The following is a 21782-nucleotide window of genomic DNA, read 5'->3' as shown; positions in this document are numbered from 1 at the left end:
AGTCAAACATTCACACAAACAAAATTCTAAATATGGCAAGAGATATGAAGGAGAAAAGTAGGTGTGTAAGACACACTCATAACAGACAAATTGTATTTAACTGGATAGCCGATGAAAAGCTTCTCAGAAATGACTCGTAAACTGTCTTAAGGATAAATGCTGGGAAGAAGGAACAGGAAAAATACTATAGGAAAAAGAAATAGCATAAAAATGCCATATGGCCTGGGGCAAATATAGCAAATAGGAGAAGATGAAGTAAGGCCATTGTATTTGAACCAAATAATAAGAGTAAACCAATCTGAAGGGGTATGTGCACCCCAATGTTTATAGCAGTAATGTCCACAATAGCCAAACTGTGGAAAGAGCCAAGATGTCCATCAACAGATGAATGGATAAAGAAGATATGGTATATATATATATATACAATGGAATTATTATGCAGCCATCAAAAAAACTCTGAAATCTTGCCATTTGCAATGACGTGGATGGAACTAGAGGGTATTGTGCTAAGCAAAATAAGTCAGTCAGAGAAAGACATGTATCATATAATCTCACTGACATGAGGAATTCTTTTTTTTTTTAAATTTTTTTTATTGTTATGTTAATCACTATATATTACATCATTAGTTTTTGGTGCAGTGTTCCATGATTCATTGTTTGTTCATAACACCCAGTGCTCCATGCACAACGTGCCCTCCTCAATACCCATCACCAGGCTAACACATCCCCCCAACCCCCTCCCCTCCAGAACCCTCAGTTTGTTTTTCAGAGTCCATCGTCTCTCATGGTTCGTCTCCCCCTCTGACATACTCCCCTTTTCTTCCTCTCCTGTTATCTTCTTCTTTTTCTTTTTTCTTAAAATATGTTGCGTTATTTGTTTCAGAAGTACAGAACTGTGATTCAACAGTCTTGCACAATTCACAGTGCTCACCGTAGCACATACCCTCCCCAATGTCTATCACCCAGCCACCCCATCCCTCCCACCTCCAACCACTCCAGTAACCCTCAGTTTCTTTCCTGAGATTAAGAATTACTCATATCAGTGAGGTCATGTGATACATGTCTTTCTCTGATTGACTTATTTCACTCAGCATAACACCCTCCAGTTCCATCCACGTCGTTGCAAATGGCAAGATCTCATTCCTTTTGATGGCTGCATAATATTCCATTGTGTATATATACCACTTCTTCTTTATCCATTCATCTGTCGATGGGCATCTTGGCTCTTTCCACAGTTTGGCTATGGTGGACATTGCTGCTATAAACATTGGGGTACACGTACCCCTTCGGGTCCCTACAGTTGTATCTTTGTGGTAAATACCCAGTAGTGCAATTGCTGACATGAGGAATTCTTAATCTCAGGAAACAAACTGAGGGTTGCTGGAGTGGTGGGGGGTGGGAGGGATGGGGTGGCTGGGTGACAGACACTGGGGAGGGTATGTGCTATGGTGAGTGCTGTGAATTGTGCAAGACTGATGAATCATAGACCTGTACCTCTGAAATAATTAATACATTAGATGTTAAAAAAAAGAAAAGATAGTAGGAAGGGAACAAAGAAGGAGGGGAAATCGGAGGGGGAGACGAACCATGAGAGACTATGGACTCTGAGAAACAAACTGAGGGTTCTAGAGGGGAGGGGGTGGGGGGATGGGTTAGCCTGGTGACGGGTATTAAAGAGGGCACATATTGAATGGAGCACTGGGTGTTATATGAAAACAATGAATCATGGAACACTACATCAAAAACTAATGATGTAATGTATGGTGATTAACATAACATAATAAAATAAAATTTTAAAAAAATTGCAAAGGAGACAAAAAAAAATAAGGGTAAACCATGTATATATGAAACTGCACAGGCAGGTATGTCTGCCTATTCAGGGACCTAGTAGGAGAGTAAGGAGGCATTTTTGTCCCTTCATTCCTGTTAACATTAATGCAGGTATGGAGAGGAAATGATCATACTTATGTTAAAAAGAAAGGAAAGAAAGAGAGACGATGGACTCTGAAAAACAAACTGAGGGTTCTAGAGCGGAAGGGGGTGGGGGGATGGGTTAGCCTGGTGATGGGTATTAAAGAGGGCATGTTCTGCGTGGAGCACTGGGTGTTATGCACAAACAATGAATCATGGAACACTACATCAAAAACTAATGATGTAATGTATGGTGATTAACATAACAATAAAAAATTTTAAGAAAGAAAGAAAAAAGAGAAAAAAAGAAAGAAAGAACGAGATAATGGATTAGAAAGAGAGCATAATGACTGCAGTAAACTAGCTTTAGAAGTCACTATAAGTTCATGCAAGATATGATGATTGCCTGTACCAGGGTGCTGGTGGAGTAATGAGATAGTTAAAAAGATATTTAGCATGTGGAACATATTTTCTTAACATTTTGATTATGAGGATTGAAATAGAAAAAGGAAGCAAGAAAACCTGTAGGTTTCTGAGTAAGAAAACTAGTAGTTGCTAGAAAGAATTGAGGGTTGACAAGGGCAGCAGAAGCTTAATTAAACATATTTTAAGTTTTTAAAAAGATTTTATTTATTTGTTTGACAGAGAGAGACACAGCAAGAGAGGGAACACAAGCAAGGGGAGTGGGAGAGGGAGAAGCAGGCTTCCCACGGAGCAGGGAGCCCGATGTGGGGCTCGATCCCAGGACCCCCGGATCATGACCTGAGCCGAAGGCAGACGCTTAACGGACTGAGCCACCCAGGCACCCCAAAACATATTTTAATTTTAAAGTGTCTTTGAGTATAAGAGGATATGTCAAAAGGAGGTGATAGGAGTGAGCATAAAACTCCTTATTAGATCATTTTTTCAACATTTTGGTATCTCTAAAGGGATTCAGAGTGATTTAAAGAGCAACCAAGCAACATCTAGGGGCACCTGGGTAGTTCAGTTGGTTAAGCCTCCGGCTCTTGATTTCAGCTCAGGTCATGATTTCAGGGTTGTGAGATTAAGCCCCGTGTCAGTCTCTGCGCTGGGAGTGAAGCCTATTCTCTCTCTCCCTCTCCCTCTGCTCTCCCTCCCACACTAAAAAAAAAAAAAAGCTAATAGAAATAAATAAAATTTAAGCTAATGATAAACACAAACACCACCATACCACCCCAGGAGAATAAAATGAAGAGATGTATTATATTTAACATATTGGATATGTTATATCAAAATAAAAATTATATTTGCACAATTACCTGTCATTGATTAAACCTGCTACAGTTTCAATATCAATTTCAAGTCTTCTGTTTTCTTCTGTCAACTGAGTACTTGCAATTGAAATATCTGAAAAGTCTTTTGCAATATTAGAAAGCTCAATATCCCATGATTTTTTCTTTAAGAAAAGAATAAAAGAATCATTTATACATGTCTTGTATCTCAGAAAGAAAAAACATGTATAATAATGAAATTACTTTTACTTGCATGAGTTAGTATTTAGGGATAGAGAATAGAACTCTAGGGAGAAGGAGGGAAAGGTCAACTTACTGTGGCATAATAATTATTAAGTACATCCAGATACTCCTGTTCATTACTTTTTCTCTTCCAGGATAGTTGATCATAAATTTTTTTCAAATCATCTAACTAAGAAAAAATATACAGAAAAAAATAAACAAATTATAAAGAAAAAATATATTTCAAATTATGTAGCTATCATAACTTAATAAATGTTGATTAAAATAGTATAACACCATAGGTTGTTGCCATTTATAAAAATTGATGCAAGATTCTGAATAGAATATAGCAAATTAAGTCTAACAGTGCTCAAATAATTAATCTGAATAAAATAGAACGTATTTTAGTTATGTTGTAAGAACTGATAAAAATTAGAAAATTTAAATCATAATTCATCACATTAAAAATTGAAGGAAAAAATAACACAAAAATGGTCAACACTCTAGAGAACAGCTATGTGATAAATTCACTATCTAGTTTCAATAATTTTTAAACTAGTACAAGGAAAACTACACAAATACAATATAAAATACCAAAATTAATCATAAAATGCTGAATGCACACTCACTGAACTCAAGAATGAGACTAGATTATCTCTTATCACCATTGTTATTAATCATGTTTTGTGGAAGTTTAAATGTAATTGGATAATAAAACCAAAAGTTATTATTATAATGTTGAATATGAATAGATAATACATCTTCAACTTTAGATATGATTGAACACTTTGAAAAACAGAAGATTTTATTTAAAACTACAATAAATGACTTTGGTAAAATGGCTGGATATAAGCATAAGGAAATTAATAGCTTTTAACCGTAACAGTAATAATCTGTTTAAAAACATAGTGACAATATTTAAAAACCTTGGTCAAAAAATATTAAATATTTGGGAATAAATTAAACATAAAAAAGAAGACCTATATAAAGCAAACACAAATTCTTATTTAAAAGCTTAAATCAAGACCCACATGAAAAGAATGATAAGCCATGCAAAGGTTTAATAAAATATACTGTCAGTTACATGGTTATTTAAACAATTATTTAAAAAAGGAAACTACCGTTAGTGGAAGTTAAAAATCCAATATCACATTCCATAAAGGGAAGTAATTTTAAAAATAAATAAAATCAATTTATGAAATAAGCAATATAAAAATAAAATACAAGTAGTATTAAATATATTCAACTTACCAAGAAAATACTAAACATATTTTTCTTAGAATTATGATCAGTAATTAAAGAAATATTTGGATTGATGTTGTATTTTGAAGATGAGTACTTCAATGAATTATAATTTACCTGTATATTTAATAAATTTCCTATATAACTGGACATTATATTTCTAACCCAAATAAAAATAAGTTTTTTATAATTTTTAGTTTCAAGAAGCCTTTGAAATATCTTCCAGAATTGTTCTTCAGAAACTGTCCAATTACAAAGTGATGTACAAGCTTTCTTACCCACTCATTATTATCATTGTTTGGGAAATAATCATGAAAAAACTATCAGTCAAGTTTTTCAGACAGTGCAACATATTTAAAGTTGTAACCAAATTACTCAGACAATGAGACATTTCCACCTTGACATAATTAAAAGGTATATTCTATAGCTTCAATTATGCTGGATTTTTTTCTTCAGAGAGCTTCACCTATTAGAGTTCTGTTAGGACATTTTAAGTTTTTGAATGAGAAAATACCTTTGTAAAATATCCTAATTTTTAATGTAGTTCTCATTCATAAAGTCATCTAGAAGCCTGAATTTTTCACTGAGGAATACTTGAAGCTCTTTTTATAAATTAATAGGGAGTGAGTTTCTTAAAAAGCACATATTAAAGAATAATGGTTGATCATTCATTTACAAATCTGAGGGCACATATGAGTATTTGGTGGTTTTAACGAATCTGATGAATAATTTTTAAAATTTCATTAAATACTTCTCTCAAAATCCCTGCATCACTTTGCAATGGCTTGAATATGACTATTCATGAGTATAACATTGGGTGGATTTGCCTTTTTGGCAACTTTTTGAATATATGTAATTAGTTACTTTCTTTCATCTGGCTATGGCATTAGCATTATATGTGATTGATCAAAAACATGGATTCCAGGACTTACCACTGTTTCTCAAGTTGTCAATACATTTATATTTTCTTTATCTGTGCACATTAGCAAAGAATTCACAGTATGAATGAATTCATCACTTTGCAGTGAATTATAACAAGTTTTATACTAGAAATAATAATTACTTCTTTACATATTTGGTTATCTCTATAAGTAAAAGATGAATTGTTATTTGACATTTAATGAATCATTTTGTTTTTTATATCCCTGAATCTCCCTGTCACCTGGTAGCAGCCTTGATAAATGTCTTAACTAACTGCTTCAGCAGATCTGGACTCTGAAGTTAATTGTAATGCTAAAAAGATAATTCTAAAGTCTCAGCATTTTCATTCTGTTTCACTCTGTACATACACTTGAGTATCTGTCTATTTTAAAATTTTGGTAGGCTTTCTATTTTTTGTGCTTCAACATGACAATTGTGGATTATTTAATAATTATGACAATTGTGACTAATCTTAGAATACATAATAAAGTAGATTTGTTTTCTTCACCAGTTCATAAAATCCAAAAATCTAATAAAAATCGAATTCTTCCCACACTAATCTTTCTTTGCTGCTTGTAAACATTAGTAAAGGATCTTTGGGAAATACTTTATTTTGGTCTTCATACCTATCTAAAGACATGTTACTGATTCTATTACATTCTTCACTAGTGTCTTTATTTCTACACTTAAAACATCCATAATTTTTTTTTTTTTAAGAGAGAGAGCATGCATGCCTGAGCAGGGGGATGGGGCAGAGGGAGAGAGAGACAGAGAATCTTGAGCAGGCTCCACACCCACCCACTGTGGAGTGTGACTCGAGGCTGGATGTCAGGACCCTGAGATCATGACCTGAGTCGCAATCAAGTGGTGCAGGCTTAACTGAATGAACCACCCAGATGCCCCAAACATCCGTATATTTAACCACTAATCTAGGACTGAATCTATAGAAGTACAAAAATCATAAATAGGCCCCAAACCAGTTTCTAATGTGCTTTCTAGATGTGGTAGCTCTGATGCTTAAAATTATACGTATTTCATATGCCAAACAACTGTCAATCTTTAAGAAGTAGATTTTCCAGTGCATTTTCCAATAAAAAGAAAAGATAAACATGAAAATTCAGTGTCTTAAGGTCAAAATTAATGATCTGTACTACCATGCCACTGATAGGTATTTGTTGGCAGGCTCAGGAAGTGAAGTTATGAAATGCTCATGGGCACACCTTAAGTACTACAGTATAATTCTTACAACCTGCAATTTTTGAATAAGTACTATTATTTTAGCCCTGCTCTGAGCAATAAAATCCATGGAACCACACATGAAATCACTGTGTGCTAATTGCTTTCTTAATATAAATGATAATAAACACATAACTTTGAAAATGCTCATCATTGGAATATCTAAAATTATGTAGATGTCATGAATAGTAATCTTTGCAAGTAAAAAAAGAAGAAGAGGAAATTTGAATGGCTGATAAAAACAAAATGAAAATGAATTTACTTCACCTCCAGGCAGGAAAATGAAAATTAATCCAACACTTCTTTACCCAATAATTAAGTTGGTATGATTTTAAAACGCCTACAGTGTTGGGAAAAGTGAGAAATCAGATATTTGTATTGCTCATATACACATATATATGCACAAATATACATATCAAACTTTTCAGAACATATTTTAGTAATATCTATCTTGAAAAGTACACTTAGTTCTGACACAACAATCCAAATTTGGAGAATTTAGTGCATAAAAAGAACCAGCACATAAAACCAGCCTACATAAAGTTATTAATTTTAATATTGTTAGTAGTGGTTAATAACGGTTTTCATTCTGAATTTATTTGAAAGGCAAATAATTGAGTAAGTTGTAGTTGAGGTGAATAAAGTGTAATTAATGGCTCAATCAATGAACCTCCTTTGCAGCTTCCTTCTAATATGCTTTTTTGTGTATCAGAGCCCAGGACAGAAAAAGAACAGAAAAGAAGGCAGGGAGGCAGGGAGGCAGTTTCTACTCTTATTTGTGAAACTGTTCAAGATGCAAATTAGTTTCAACCAATAGGAGATCCAGTCATGCATATTGTGGAAAGCAAAATTGAGGTAAAAGCCATCTTCCTGATTCTTGGTTGCTTTCTCCAATTTAATTTTGTTTGTTTGCTCTCTATTGGCAAGTAAGGTCATGAGGTGTGAATATTGTCTAGCTGTGATTTAGTGTCTATCCGCTAGCTGTGGGTGTCCCAGCTTTCTGATCCAAGGAGCAGGCGTACACTCAATACAAGTCCAGAGGCAGCCTCAGATGTCATAGTTCCTCTACTGGTCAATTTGGGAAACACTCCTGGAAAGTCCAGCCTATAGCTCTCTTGGCCAGCTTTGCAAATCTGTTGAAATCTCTAAATCCCTTTCTAAATGAATGATACCCTTTATATGTATTCTCCTTTAATCAACACGTTAACCCCTAAATCCCTCTCTTGCAGATTTTTAACGTATTAAATTAACATACATCTAGTTGTTCAAATGAGAAAACTGAATCTCAAAAGGGTGTAATGTGCAGGTCACAACTGGAACGTGGAGGAGAAATTTGAGTCTGATTCTCTGTGACAGCCTCTAACACAACATTCTAAAGTGCTTTAAAAATTCTCAACCTTACTAATCAGAGAAATGAAAATTTAAAACTACAGAGGGATAAATCCTCCAAAAGAACTATAATTAAAAATAAATAAAAGACAATATTAGATGATGGTGTTAATCTGAGACTAGAACTCTCATACATGATGGTCTGAGTAGGAAAAATGTATAACTATTTTGGAAAAAATTTTTGGCATTATCTACTAAAACGGAACAGATGGGTTTTTTTGGCCTAGCAATTCCCAACATAAATTAATACACAGTTCCAATGCATATTTCAACTGCCTTGGTCTGAAAAACTAGAAGGACTGAATATCATAAAATGGAACAGGGAAAACTGCAGGTTTATAGAGAGGTTGGATATCTAAAGTTCAATTTTGGAAAAGGTAAGCTTGACATACCAACTAGACCCCTAAGTGGAGATTGAGTTGTCAGTTACATATACATAAAGCTTATTCTAAAAGACTAAGCCCTGGGATTCTCAAATGTTTGTGGAGTTTGGGGAAATATAGAGAAACCAGCGAAGGAAACTGAAAGCAAGTTTCCAGAAGAGTAAAAAGAAACAAGAATAATGTGTTAGAAACCAAGAGAAAATGTTTCCAGAGATAAGGGTATAGTCAACTTGGTTAAGTGCTACATATAAGTTAATTAAAATAAGGACAAAGAAACAATGATTAGATTTCCCAATGTGGAAATCACTGTTGACCTATATCAGAGATACTCTGGTTGAATGGTGAGGGCAAAAAAGAAAACTGGAATGTGTCTAAGATAGGGTGAGAGATATTATAACCAAATAAGATTTATTACAATAATGCAAGGTTCAACATTAGGAAACCCATCAATACAATTAACTATATTTATACATATAAGAGAAAATATTACATGAGCATCTCCCTAGATGCAAAAAAAACTTGGCAAAATTTGACACCCGTTCCCAATTAAAAAAATACTCAATAAATTGAAACTGATATTTTCTTAACATTACAAAATATATAGTGATTCCTAAAGTCAGACTCTTATTTAAGGGGAAAAAAAAAAAAAAACTAGCACCAATCCCATCAAGGGAACATAGCAAGGATGCCAATGATCTCTACTACCATTTAATATTGTACTGGATGCATTAACCAGTGTAATCAGATAAGAGATAACAATTAAAAGACATAAAAATAGTAAAGGGATTGGGCACTTGGGTGGCTTAGTCGTTAAGCATCTGCCTTTGGCTTGGGTCATGATCCCAGTGTCCTGGGATCGAGCCCTGCATCGGGCTCCCTGCTCAGTGGGAAGCCTGCTTCTCCCTCTCCCACAACCCCTGCTTGTGTTACCTCTGTCTTGCTGCCTCTCTCTCTGTCAAATAAATACAAAATCTTTAAAAAAATCGTGAAGGGATAATAATATCTATATTTACAGTTGAAATAATAGCGCCCTTGGAAAATCCAAAATAAACAATGATAAAACTACCATAAATAATTTTAAAATCAATAAATTAGTATAATATGAATTAGCATTATTGATTTTTATATACCTAAATATAACCAGTAATGAGAATTAATGAAAGAGAAAATCCCCAATTAACATGCAACGAAATAACTAATTAGGCATAAACTTATGAAAAATATTGAAACCCTACATGAGGAAAACTTCTGAAAAATTTTCTAAAAGACACAAAAGGAGAACTGAACAAATAGAATGGTATCATCTTACTGGCTTAAAATAATACATATTTGTTATCTCATAGTTCTGCAGAACAGAATGCTAGTGGGCTAAGTGAATAGCCTGTTTAGGGTCTCACAAACTGAAACGAAGGTTTCAGCTGGCCTGGGCTCTTCTGCAGAGACTCTAGGGAATGAGCCACTGCTAATCTCATCAAGATTGTAGGCAGAATTCATTTTCCTTTCACATTTTTTATATGGCCCACTCCATTTTAAAGTCAGCAATGGCTGGTTGAATGCTTCTCATGTTCTGTGTCTCTCTGACTCCACCTTCTGCTACATTCCCCTGACTTTTTCTATCCTCAGCCAAAAGGAAGAATAACCTTCTTTAGCTCTCAATTGCACCCTCTGGAATTTTATTCACCCTCTCAATTCTTGGTTCCACCTTCAGGACTCTTGGTTTCACCATTTTGAGTCATCCTTCTTTTTTCATGAAAGATAGCACATGTTTGCAGGTGGACAATTTTATCAACCAGCTTCCTGCCAGCAGAATCATGAGATCCAACAGCTTTCTTTTATACACTGTTGGCCTCTTTCAGTATTTTGCTGATATGAAATTCACAACATGTGGGTCTCCCATGTATACCAGGGATGCAGTCATTCATTCATTCATTCACATATGTGTGTATATGTACATATATGTATGCATGAATGCATATCTATATATTTATATATCTTATATGTATGCATATGTATGTTTATGTGTGTTTGTGTGTGTATTCCATTAGATAGTGGGGACATGTCTAAAACATTTCTTAGATAATCACTTCTCTATTTTTGGTTACACTCTTAATAGTTGAGGGGCAATATCCTTATGTGTCCTTCTAGATTAAAGAACATGTGAATCACTTAAATTAAAAAAGAATTTCAATTAAAACTGATTAATATTTGTAACTTATACCAAAATACATAAACTTAAATTTTAGTAGTGATATAGAATATAGGTTTTCTCCCCCAACATATATAAAACCACCTCTACAACTAGAAAATGATTGAATTCATAACCTTAAAGCATTTTTATTATTTAAAGAATACTAATGAAAGTAACCAATATTTACATCACTTAATATAGAGTTACTCTCTCTAAGAGAACTGTGAAGTACAAGAAATCCATGGGTAGTCTCATCTAAAAGTTAATCATAAGGTACCAAATGCATACAAAATTATTTATTATGAGAATAACTTTTCTTAGCTCTCCATTTCACTCAAATCAATTGTAAAATTTCTAAAATCTATCTCTTTTACAACATAGATAATGTTTGCTTAAGACAAAGTCAAGGAATTTTTATTTTAAAGAATAAATCACAGACCTGTACTTCTGAAACAAAGAATACATTATATATTAAAAAAAAAAAAGATGGTAGGAAGGGAAAAACAAAGGGGGGGAAATTGGAAGGGGAGACGAACCATGAGAGACTATGGACTCTGAGAAACAAACTGAGGGTTCTAGAGGGGAGAGGGGTGGGGGGTATTAAAGAGGGCACGTATTGAATGGAGCACTGGGTGTTATATGCAAACAATGAATCATGGAACACTACATCAAAAACTAATTTTTTTTATTTTTTTATTTTATTTTAACATAATAAATTTAAAAAAATAAAAAAGTAGAGTACTATAAATATCAGCTCTGTAAATTTACAGCATTGAAGCAATAAGAAAAAATAGGAATAACAGATTACAATTCTAAACATGAAAAAAACTCAATGTAATGAAAGTTAACAAAAATCAGCTTTAAAAATCAAACTTATAAAATATGTTTACAAAGAATAATATGAGCAAGTCTTCCACAAAAATAAATATAAATAGTAAACATATGGGGGGAAAAGAATTAGTAAATTAAATCACAAATGATATTGAGGAGGGAAAAACCCTCTATACTTATAATGAAAACACCAAGAATTGTTATGTAGTGTGGTTTTATAAAGTTTTTTAAAAATGTATTTTTTAAAAGTTAACATGTGCCTAAAAGGAAACTGCAAAACACAAGAAGCAAACAACAAAGTCATCTGTAATCACAAGCAGTTTACAGTCTGACTTCTAGGTCCTACATATCTATATAACTAAGCATTTTAATGTAATTAAGATCATACAGTTATGTATCGTGCTTTTTTACACAACATGAATATTTACCATTTCAAAGTCCCCAAACAAAGAGTATTTTGATAACCAAGAATACACTACACCAACTCAATCGGAAAGAAAAAAAATGTAATCCTGCCTTACTTGGTGACAAAAATGTCATAAAAGACAAAAATGGCAACAGGCCTCTAGATAAAGATATTGGCAAAATTCAATTAAAATAATGCATTCTCTTCATGTTCGATTAAAAGTGAGACATAAAGTAATAGAGTACACAAAGTATAATGCTTCTGAAAGAATTCATTATCCAATCTATACTATTAGCAAAGAGCTATGTTGCCATTGAATCACTTAGTGTCTTCCTATAATACAGCCAAAAGCAATGTACACACATTAACAATTATCATTTAAATGTAAATATGAACACACCCACATACATCTCTCCCTCTATACTTCCTTCTGCCCCACTGTTGCCAACCGAATAAGTCTTAACATCCATTTCTCAGAGACAGTTTAACAATTCCATGCTCAAGATGCTTCTTTCCTATCAATTATAACAAAAAGAAACTTATAAATTGGTTAATTAAATAGCTGTACATTTTATCATACATTGCACCTCAGGATATCTGAAAAACTTAGATGTTACAAATAATGAACCTTGTCCACAATAAACACAGGAACTTTACAAAGACACATATATAGACCTATGGTTATAACTTAAAACTGTCTTCTAGATATAGAGATACTAGTAAAAAGCCCTTCCCTTCACCCTTCATTTGCTCCCTCCACCATTTCAATGACTAAGCACAGGAATACATCTAGCTCCAGGAGGTGGATTAACAGGCGCCTCAGAACAGTCCTAAAAACTAACAAAAGGACATTTATTATAACAGGACTATTTTACCACCCCTACTTTTTATATACTTTGGACATTAGGACTTGTTTATCCTTTAATACACAGCAATGTTAACTACAATGCATTTACATAACAATGGTTATTAGACAATCTGAACTTGGCTAAAGACTCACGGGCACAGAACGCTTCTCTCCTCACTCCCTTCCCTGCCCACCCCACAACCCGTGAACAGTCAGCATACTCTCCAAGACATCAAGTTTAACAATTCCATTCCCAAAATACAGCCATTCTTATGAATTAACAGAATACTTAAAGGGTGTTACTTTTTTTAAAAAAGATTTTATTTATTTATTAGAGAGAGAAACAGCATGAGAGGGGAGAGGGTCAGAGGGAGAAGCAGGCTCCCTGCTGAGCCAGGAGCCCGATGTGGGACTCGATCCCAGGACTCTGGGATCATGACCTGAGCCGAAGGCAGTTGCCTAACCAACTGAGCCACCCAGGCGCCCTAAAGGGTGTTACTTTAACTCTCTACCTTTAACATATGTGCACTTTTAAACATCTAGAAGACTAGATGTTTCAAGTAAGGATTTATTTAAAGTTTGCCCACTATATACACAGCAGCATTGAAGGAACCCTCCCTCTTCTCACCTCTATCAACCCAGGAGAAAGTAGAGTATCTGTAATGCTTAGAGGGAATTTTAACAATTTCACTTCCTCTAGTTGTTTGCAGAACAATCTTTTCCGTAAATTTAAACACAGTGTACACAACGTTTACTATTTTTTCATACACTGGAAACCTTTTTAATATCTAGAAAGATGAGATGTTGTAAAATTAGGACTCATTTGTCCTTTATATGCACCATATATACAGCTAAGTAAGACAAAATGCAGACATAAGGGACAATGGTTAATCCTGCCTAATTATAAACATACTATTAAGACCTTTGTGCTTTCTTCTTCCTCCCTGAACAGGCACAAATATTATACAATGTGTACTGCTCTGAGAGGTGGTATGATTATGTTTAAAATTCTTTTATATTTAAAGAAACAATGTGTAACATCAACATTTAAAGTTATAACACTAGGTAAAAGGTAAGAATAGTATAAACCCAGATCTTAAATTGTGAACAGTTGCCATTCAAGTTCCTTTGGACAATAACTCTACAAGATTAATGATATGAGGAGCGCCTAGGTGGCTCAGTCGTTAAGCGGGTGCCTTTGGCTCAGGTCATGATTCCAGGGTCCTGGGATCTAGTCCCATATCCGGCTCCCTGCTCAGTGGGAGGCCTGCTTCTCCCTCTCCCACTCTCCCTGCTTGTGTTCCCTCTCTCGCTGTCTCTCTCTGTCAAATAAATAAATAAAATCTTTAAAATATTTTTAAAAAATCTTAAAATAAAAAGATTAATGATATGAAAGCCAAGAAATTAAATTAATGGAAATATTATTGTTAAAAAAGTGAGTTAATTTTGGAAATGTAAAAATGCAGGCAAATCATTCAAGCCCTACCAGAAATACATGGCATAGGATTCTTGCTTGAACCTCTAATACCACACCATAATTCAACTTTTGTTATTTTTCTATCACAATATTATTTTGTTAAAATGAGTAGTTATGTTAATATTTAAGTTTTAGAAATATCATAGCTTTGATTATAATACTTAAAAACTGAAAACATCCTAAACGTTCAATAATAAAGTTCTAAGAAACTCTCAATTATTAAAATTACATTGTAAAATATAATATTGAGTAAGTTTTTATATAAGGAGAAACATGTCATCAATTACTGCATGCATATGATAATATAGTTTTTAAATATAGCACAAAGCCTGTTTATGCAAAACAAATATTAGCAGTGACCACATCTGGATAGTGAAGTCATAGATCAATATTTTCTTCTACTCACATGAGTATATTCTAAACTCTGAGGTATGAACATTAAATATTTGTGTTATTCAAAAAGTGCCTTAAGGAAATGTACCTTAAGGAAATGTTAGCTAATAGTTTGTGTAATGAATCCTACCAAATTTTCTGAGAGTTTTAAGGAAGAAAATAGGATCCCTTATTAGCAATTTCAATGTAGTGTGGTAGTGAAAACTCACTGGAAATTATTTGAAGTGGAAATGCAGGAGAGAAATCTGAGTGAATGCAGAAAATCCTTTCAAGAAGTTTTGCTTCAAAGTGTAACAAGAAATGCAACTGTAGCTCTTAGGGAAAGATTTAAAAACAAACAAAAAAAAACATTAAGTATTCGAAACAGAGAAGTGAAAGGTATAAAGGAATAAGAAGAAAATAAATCGTTAACTATAAAAGCAAACATTAATATTTTAGAAGTTGGAAATTATAGAGTTATGAAATCTAAAATCCACCTCTTATTTTTTATTCCACTTATAAAAACTTGAAAATCTAATTTTAAAAGTGAAACATACATATACAATTAATTAGAAGTAAGAGATAAACAAAAGTATGAGAGCATTCTATATGATATCATAATAATTTCAAAATCTTAATCCACTTGGATTATTTCTAGGACCATTAAAAATTGTAAATTAACCTTAAGAAGAAACCTATATAACCTGGTAAGACTAATCATGTGATGAAATAAAACAACTGTCCATGACAAATAAAATAATAATGCAAACAATTAAAAAATATAAAAGCACGAGAGTTATATTTTCACTAAAGGGTTTTATCTAACTTTCAAGAAAAAGTTATTTAAATCCATATTAATTCCTTAGGTAATAAGAAAGGAAGAAAAGCTTCACAATTCATTTTTTAAAGCTAGTATAATCCTGATAAGGAAATCTATCAAATATAGCACAAATTAAGAACACTGGAATACAGACTAACTTATGAATATGGATGCAAAATCTTAAATAAAATACTTGCAAATCAAACTCAGCAGTAAATTAAAGGAACAATAAACCATAACCAAGCAGAGTCATCTCAAGAATTTTAAAAAGATTTAATATTAATATAATACATCACTTCAATAGGTCAAACGAGAAACTCTTTAGAATCTTCACAGATGCTCACAAAGCAACATCTATTCCTGGTAAACAGTTTTTATAGCCTGAGTATATTTTTTAAATCTTTAACATGATAATGAGCATATATTTGAAATCAACACTTAGATAACATTAAAGACTTCTTTAAAATAAGAAATGAAATAAAGTCAATTTCATAGATTTTTAAAATATTTTAGAAATATGCCACACTGATTGAAATCTCATGATGAAAAAATTAGCAATATGTACTTTTATATATATTATCACATTTTATCCATATTATTTTATTGAATATTTTATTTTTATTTATTTTTATTTTTTTAAAGATTTTATTTATTTATTTGACAGAGAGAGACACAGCAAGAGAGGGAACACAAGCAGGGGGAGTGAGAGAGGGAGAAGCAGATTCCCGCCGAAAGGGAGCCTGATGCGGGGCTGACCTGAGCCAAAGGCAGATGCTTAACGACTGAGCCACCCAGGCGCCCCTTTTATTGAATATTTTATAATGAAGGAATATCAAAAAATTGCATTGCATTTTGGCTGTACCACTTAACAGCTTTGTGTCCATGAAGAATTTACTCTGCCTCTTTAGACTAGTTTCTTATTTGGTGGTAGTAATAATTATCCATATGATTAGTAATAATTATTGGCTTACCTTTTTTTAAAGAAATAAATTGCTTAATTCATAAGATTTTAAGGTAAAATATGAATCAAAAAGCAGAATTTGCTAGATGTTTTGTGGTATCAGGATTTACACTCTATAGTACATAGACCAATAAGGTAGTAATAAATAATAAATTTCTACTAACAAAATCAATATCCAAAAATGAAAACATAAGTATATATACAAAAGCAATTCACTTATTTACAACCTTTATCTGCAATCTGATTTTTTTAAAAAAGTTTTGTGTACCTGCTACTGGTTAGTAAAATATGAAAATCACAAAGGATTTCTAAATCTTTAAAAGTCATTTTTTATTATCTAATGAAATGACTGGATAAAGTGAAACATAGATGGCTGTTTTTTTAATATCACAAGAAACTAAGAGTTACAGATGATGAAATTATGTTCTAAAAAAATTCTTTACTATGGTAGTAGTAGACTTCAAGGAAAACATGAGAAAAGGATTTATAGAAAATCTGTACTTTAACATTTAAAAAGAATTTGATTTTGACAATATTTTTAAAGTACTTAACCAATTTCAAGATGTTTTCTGGCCTACAAAAGCTATTGTTTGTAGAAATGAGAAGGAAAAATGTGTTTTCATAGATACAATTCCAACACAAATTAGAAAAAAGTGTATGTTAATGAAGTAAAGACTAAATTGGAAGCATGATATGCCTTGAAATTTTAAAAAATCAGTTAGGTTGTATGTGCAATCAGGCAGCACAAATCTTTTACTTTTCTCTTGAGCTAGAAGTTTCAACTGCATACCAAAAAATAATGCATGGAAGTGATGCACATCATTGCTTTTAATTGAGTGCTTAACATGCGCTCTTTGAAAACCTAGCTAAAAGGTTTTTATAATGAGCAAAATGCAGAAAAAAATTAATATATCTAAACTTCATCATGTTCAGATCTTCCCCAGGAAGTATGATAGACCCCAAATGATTTCTATAATTGAAAAATATTACTAACCTTATAAAATATGTTCATAATATCTCATCAAAAAAATAACATCTTGTTAGGTAGGGTCATACTTGCTATTTTAGAGATGATCAAAGAAATAAAACACTGATTGTTTATAGGCTTAGTGAATGAATTTCCCATTTTTGAAGATTTTTTTTAACAATGATATTCTTTAAGATGACAAATTTCAGCATGATTAGGAAATTGAGAACATAATTATTTGACAACACTATATAATATTTTAAAATTTTTTATTGGTTGTGCTGTATTTCCCTGATGCTTATAGTAGTCCCTGGAAAGAAATTATACATAAGAAAGTACATGCATCATTTTAAATCTTCACAGATTATGTGAATGTATGCACTATACACTCCACATCCCATAAAATTCTTTCCAAGCTCACAAGGTGATACATTTCTTTTTCTCCATTTATTCCTCCTTTTTTTCCTTTCTTTCTTCCTTCCTCCTATCTTCCCTTCCTTTTTCTTTCCTCCCTTCCTTTCCCTTTCCTTTCCTTTCCCTCCCCTTCCTTCTTTTCTTTCATTTATGCACTGGTTAACTCACTCATTCAAAAAGCCTGAAATGCCTTTTCTTGAGTGCCTAATATGGCATATCATTGAGTACCCAATATAGGACAGACACTGTGCATGTTACACAGAGGAAACAAAAATCACAATGCGTCTTCTATCCTTAAAAACTTTATAGTCTAAAAAGTAGAAGACAGGTAATAACGATTTCAGTAGTGTTGTAAGTACTGGTATGGAGGTAAACATAGAATGCAATCAGTGTTTTAAGCGTTGCCTATTTCTGGATTCTTTTACGTTGCGTATGCAGCAGTGTGAGTCATGCCCATATCAAGTCAGGGGCATATTTCCTACACTGCATGAAAGAGAACAAAATAAAGACATTTTCATGGAAACAAAATTTTGAAAATACCAAATCTAACTCACTAATAAAGCTTGTAAAAGATGCACTTTAGTAACAAGAAAAAATAATGCTTAGGAATGTCTGATAAACAAAAAGAGTTGTGTGCAAAATGTTACACTGGGAAAAAATATAATCCAACATTTATTGTGTAAACTAATAAAAAATTATCTTAATACAGGTATTATTAAATAAGATAGGTATAACATGATGGAAAATAAACTACATATCAAGAAAAAAATCACAAGGTCCTCAAACTGTTCAAGAAGTTAAAGATGTTGATTATGCTTCATAATCATAAATATGCATTCCAAAACTTCTAATAATTTATAGCTTAAAAATGTAAAAATAAAATATATTATAAGCAAAAACTTAATTCTAAAGATTCTAAATTTAGTTTCATCTAAAACATGGCTACAAATTATAGAAGCAGAAAATAACAGAAAAATGGAAAAAATAAGAAAGAGATCCACTATCACATTGAAATATTTTAATACAGTTCTCAGTAATTTATACAACAGTCAGAAAATAAATCAGAAATATAAAAGATTTAAATAACAGAATTAGCACAGTTTACAAAATGAACCTATTTAAGATTGCATCCCCCTACCAGAGAAAAGATGCAGAAGATAAAAATATTTATGGAAATTACCCATGTAGTAAGACAAAAATTAAACCTTCACAAATTTTAAGTAATACCTACCATATAAACTACATTTACAAATAAATCAGAATTACATTAGAAGCTTATTTAAAAAAAAAACTTTAAAATTCAGTGGAGATATAAGGGTTAATTTGTCTAAGACCAATCTCAGGTTGATTTTCCAGAGAGAGTTTGCCTTCTACAAAGTTCCAAGGAAACTGGTTGAGGTTCAATTTAGAAAAACCACCCAAATAAAGGGACAGATAGATCATGTTTATGTTTAGGTATCCCCATCATAAAGATTTCATTTTTCCATCATACAATCTATAAATGAATATGATTCCAATCATAGTTCCAATAAAACTTCTGAAGAAAGGAATAAGATAACACTGAAATTTATATGGAAGGACAAAGGTCAAGAATAGCCTAAAACTCATAAAGAAATGTAAGACTGAGGGATTCACCATAATAGATAATCAAAACTCAGTATAGAAGCTTAATAATGTAGACATGAAGTACTGAGGTAAAGATGGTTAGGTAAACCAAACAAATCAAAAAAAGAATGGAAAAGATCCACACAAATATGGAAGCCTCACATGTGACAGAGATGGCACTGAATATTAACACAAAAATACAATAAGTTATATTGCAACAATTTGTTTTCTATTTAAGAAAGAAAATGTAATTGGAACCTCAACTTCACACCATACCCATATATGAATCTCATATTGATTATGCTTCACATGTGGCAAGTGAAATATACATTCCTGAAATTCTAGTTTCTTACTTCCAAACATAAATAAAAGGAGAAAATATCAGTTTTGATATTTTAAACATAATTTCATGTAGAAGCATCATGTAAATATGAAAAGCCAAATTTCAAAACATTTCGAATAAAATACCAGAGAATATTTTTTGACTTCAAGGTAGAAAAAAAAATTCTTAAATTCAGAAAAGCACAAAGGTCAAAGGAAAAATATTTATAACTTTTACTACACTAAAACTGAAATTTCTCTTCATCAGAAGTTACCATTAAGAAATGAAAGAAGGTTGGATAAAAATATTTTTAACATATGTAATTTAAAAATATTTAGTATCAAGAATATACAACAAATTCTTATAAATATGTCAAAATACAATCACTCAACAGATGGGGAAAAATCATGAGCAGCTTTTTCACAAAAAAAAGGAAATACAAATGACCTCTAAAAAGCCATTAGAACACACTTAGTCTCACTCTTAATTATTGATTAATTTTAAAAATTTAATGAGACATAAAGAGTATATAGATAGAAATATACTATAATATAATAGAAATATTATAATAGAAAGTGGCAATAAAAAAACATGTAGTTTTAATTCTAAGTAGGAATGCCAAATGGTACAGAATGTGTATATTATTGCTTTGTACTATAGTATTAATTTTTTTTACCATTTTATCAATTTCTTTTACCATTACTTCTTTTACTATAGTGAATGAGATGTGGCAGGAAAGATGAATCATAAGGGATGGTCAGAGTGATACTATGCCAGAGAGGACTCAACCCCCCCATTCCAGATTTAAAGATGAAGGGTACCACCAGCCTGGGATGCAAGCAGCCTCTGAAAGCTGAGAATGATCCCAGGCTGAGAGCCACCAGGGAAACAATGACTTCAGTTCTAAAAGCACAGAAACTGAGTCCTGCCAAAACTGAAATGAGCCTGACAGCAGAGTAATCCTAGAGTCTCCAGAAAGAAATGTAGGGCTGCTGATAGCTTGATTACAGTCTTAGAAGACCCAGAACACAGGAACCAGCTAAGACATGACCCAGAGAAACCTTGAGATAATAAATGGATGTTGTTTCAAGCTGCTAAAATTCTGGTAATTTGTTATGTAGTAAGAGAAAAAACCAATATAGACAGGAAATTGGCTAACTGCTATTTCATTACTGATAGTAAGTTTTAACAGCTCTGGCTTAAAAATACAATCAGTATTTTTTTTAATTTTTAAATCAGAAAACCCACCGTTTTTGATAAAGCAGATAATTCCTTTGTTGATGTCTTTGTTTCCTTCAATGCTTCATGCACTGCTTCTTCATTCTCCTCAATACTAACATTAACATTTTCTATTGCTATAGCGTAGTGACTATATAGATTGTCAAGTTTCTCTCTCTCTCTCCTAAGAGGAAAAACACAGTTGGTTTTATCCACAATGAAAGGAAAATCATGTTTAAAATTATATGTAAATTCGTTTCTGACTTAACAATGTAAATCAATGGAATTTACCTATTCCTAAAACTTCTCCCATCCCAAAGCAACTTCTTAAAAGTACCATTTAGGATCAAGAACTAAATGGTGAGAAAAAATTCACCAGATGCATTTATGCTTCCAATGGAAAAAAGTGAGAGAAAAGTGATTTCTAAATTATTTAAAATAAATCACCTTTTGATTTGATTTCAGGTGATAGAGTTAAGACCTTTGATAAAGAGGGTGGGCAGTACAGGGCTGGAAAGGCAAGACAAAAAGAAGAGAAAAAAAGAAGAGAGGATATAGAAGTGAAAAGACCACACATTTTTAAAGTCCTAGTTTACTGTTTTGTCTTTCCTGGTCTAGAGGTAAAATGGAGGAAACTGCAGCTTAGAAAAACAACCGGATTACTAAAAAATAAATTGCCAAGGAATATTTTGTTCTTATGTGATCTTCCACAAAGAAAGCCAGAGCTAAACTGTGATCCACATAATCCTGTATCTTCTCTGGTAGGTAGAAAACACATTCCAAATATAAAAGTCCCT

General features: G+C 32.4%; 1 protein-coding gene across 1 annotated transcript in view; it reads right to left on the bottom strand.

Annotated features, from left to right (window-relative positions):
• The window catches only part of CCDC178 (coiled-coil domain containing 178), a 410690-nt gene that overhangs the window by 323609 nt on the left and 65299 nt on the right, over nucleotides 1-21782 (bottom strand). Inside the window, exons 9-11 of the mRNA XM_028098190.1 lie at nucleotides 21016-21169; nucleotides 3481-3576; nucleotides 3192-3328 (exon numbers count right to left, since the gene is read on the bottom strand). Of these exons, the coding sequence (XP_027953991.1) occupies nucleotides 3192-3328; nucleotides 3481-3576; nucleotides 21016-21169 (387 nt within the window). The remainder of the gene's footprint in view (nucleotides 1-3191; nucleotides 3329-3480; nucleotides 3577-21015; nucleotides 21170-21782) is intronic.

This window comes from Eumetopias jubatus, unplaced genomic scaffold (assembly GCF_037043125.1).
Source record: "Eumetopias jubatus isolate StellerSeaLion01/CBP00866 unplaced genomic scaffold, mEumJub1_p1.0 scaffold_16, whole genome shotgun sequence".
NCBI classification, from domain to species: Eukaryota; Metazoa; Chordata; class Mammalia; order Carnivora; family Otariidae; genus Eumetopias; species Eumetopias jubatus.
Note: the sequence above shows the minus strand (reverse complement) of the source record. Positions and strands in the feature narration are given on the sequence as shown.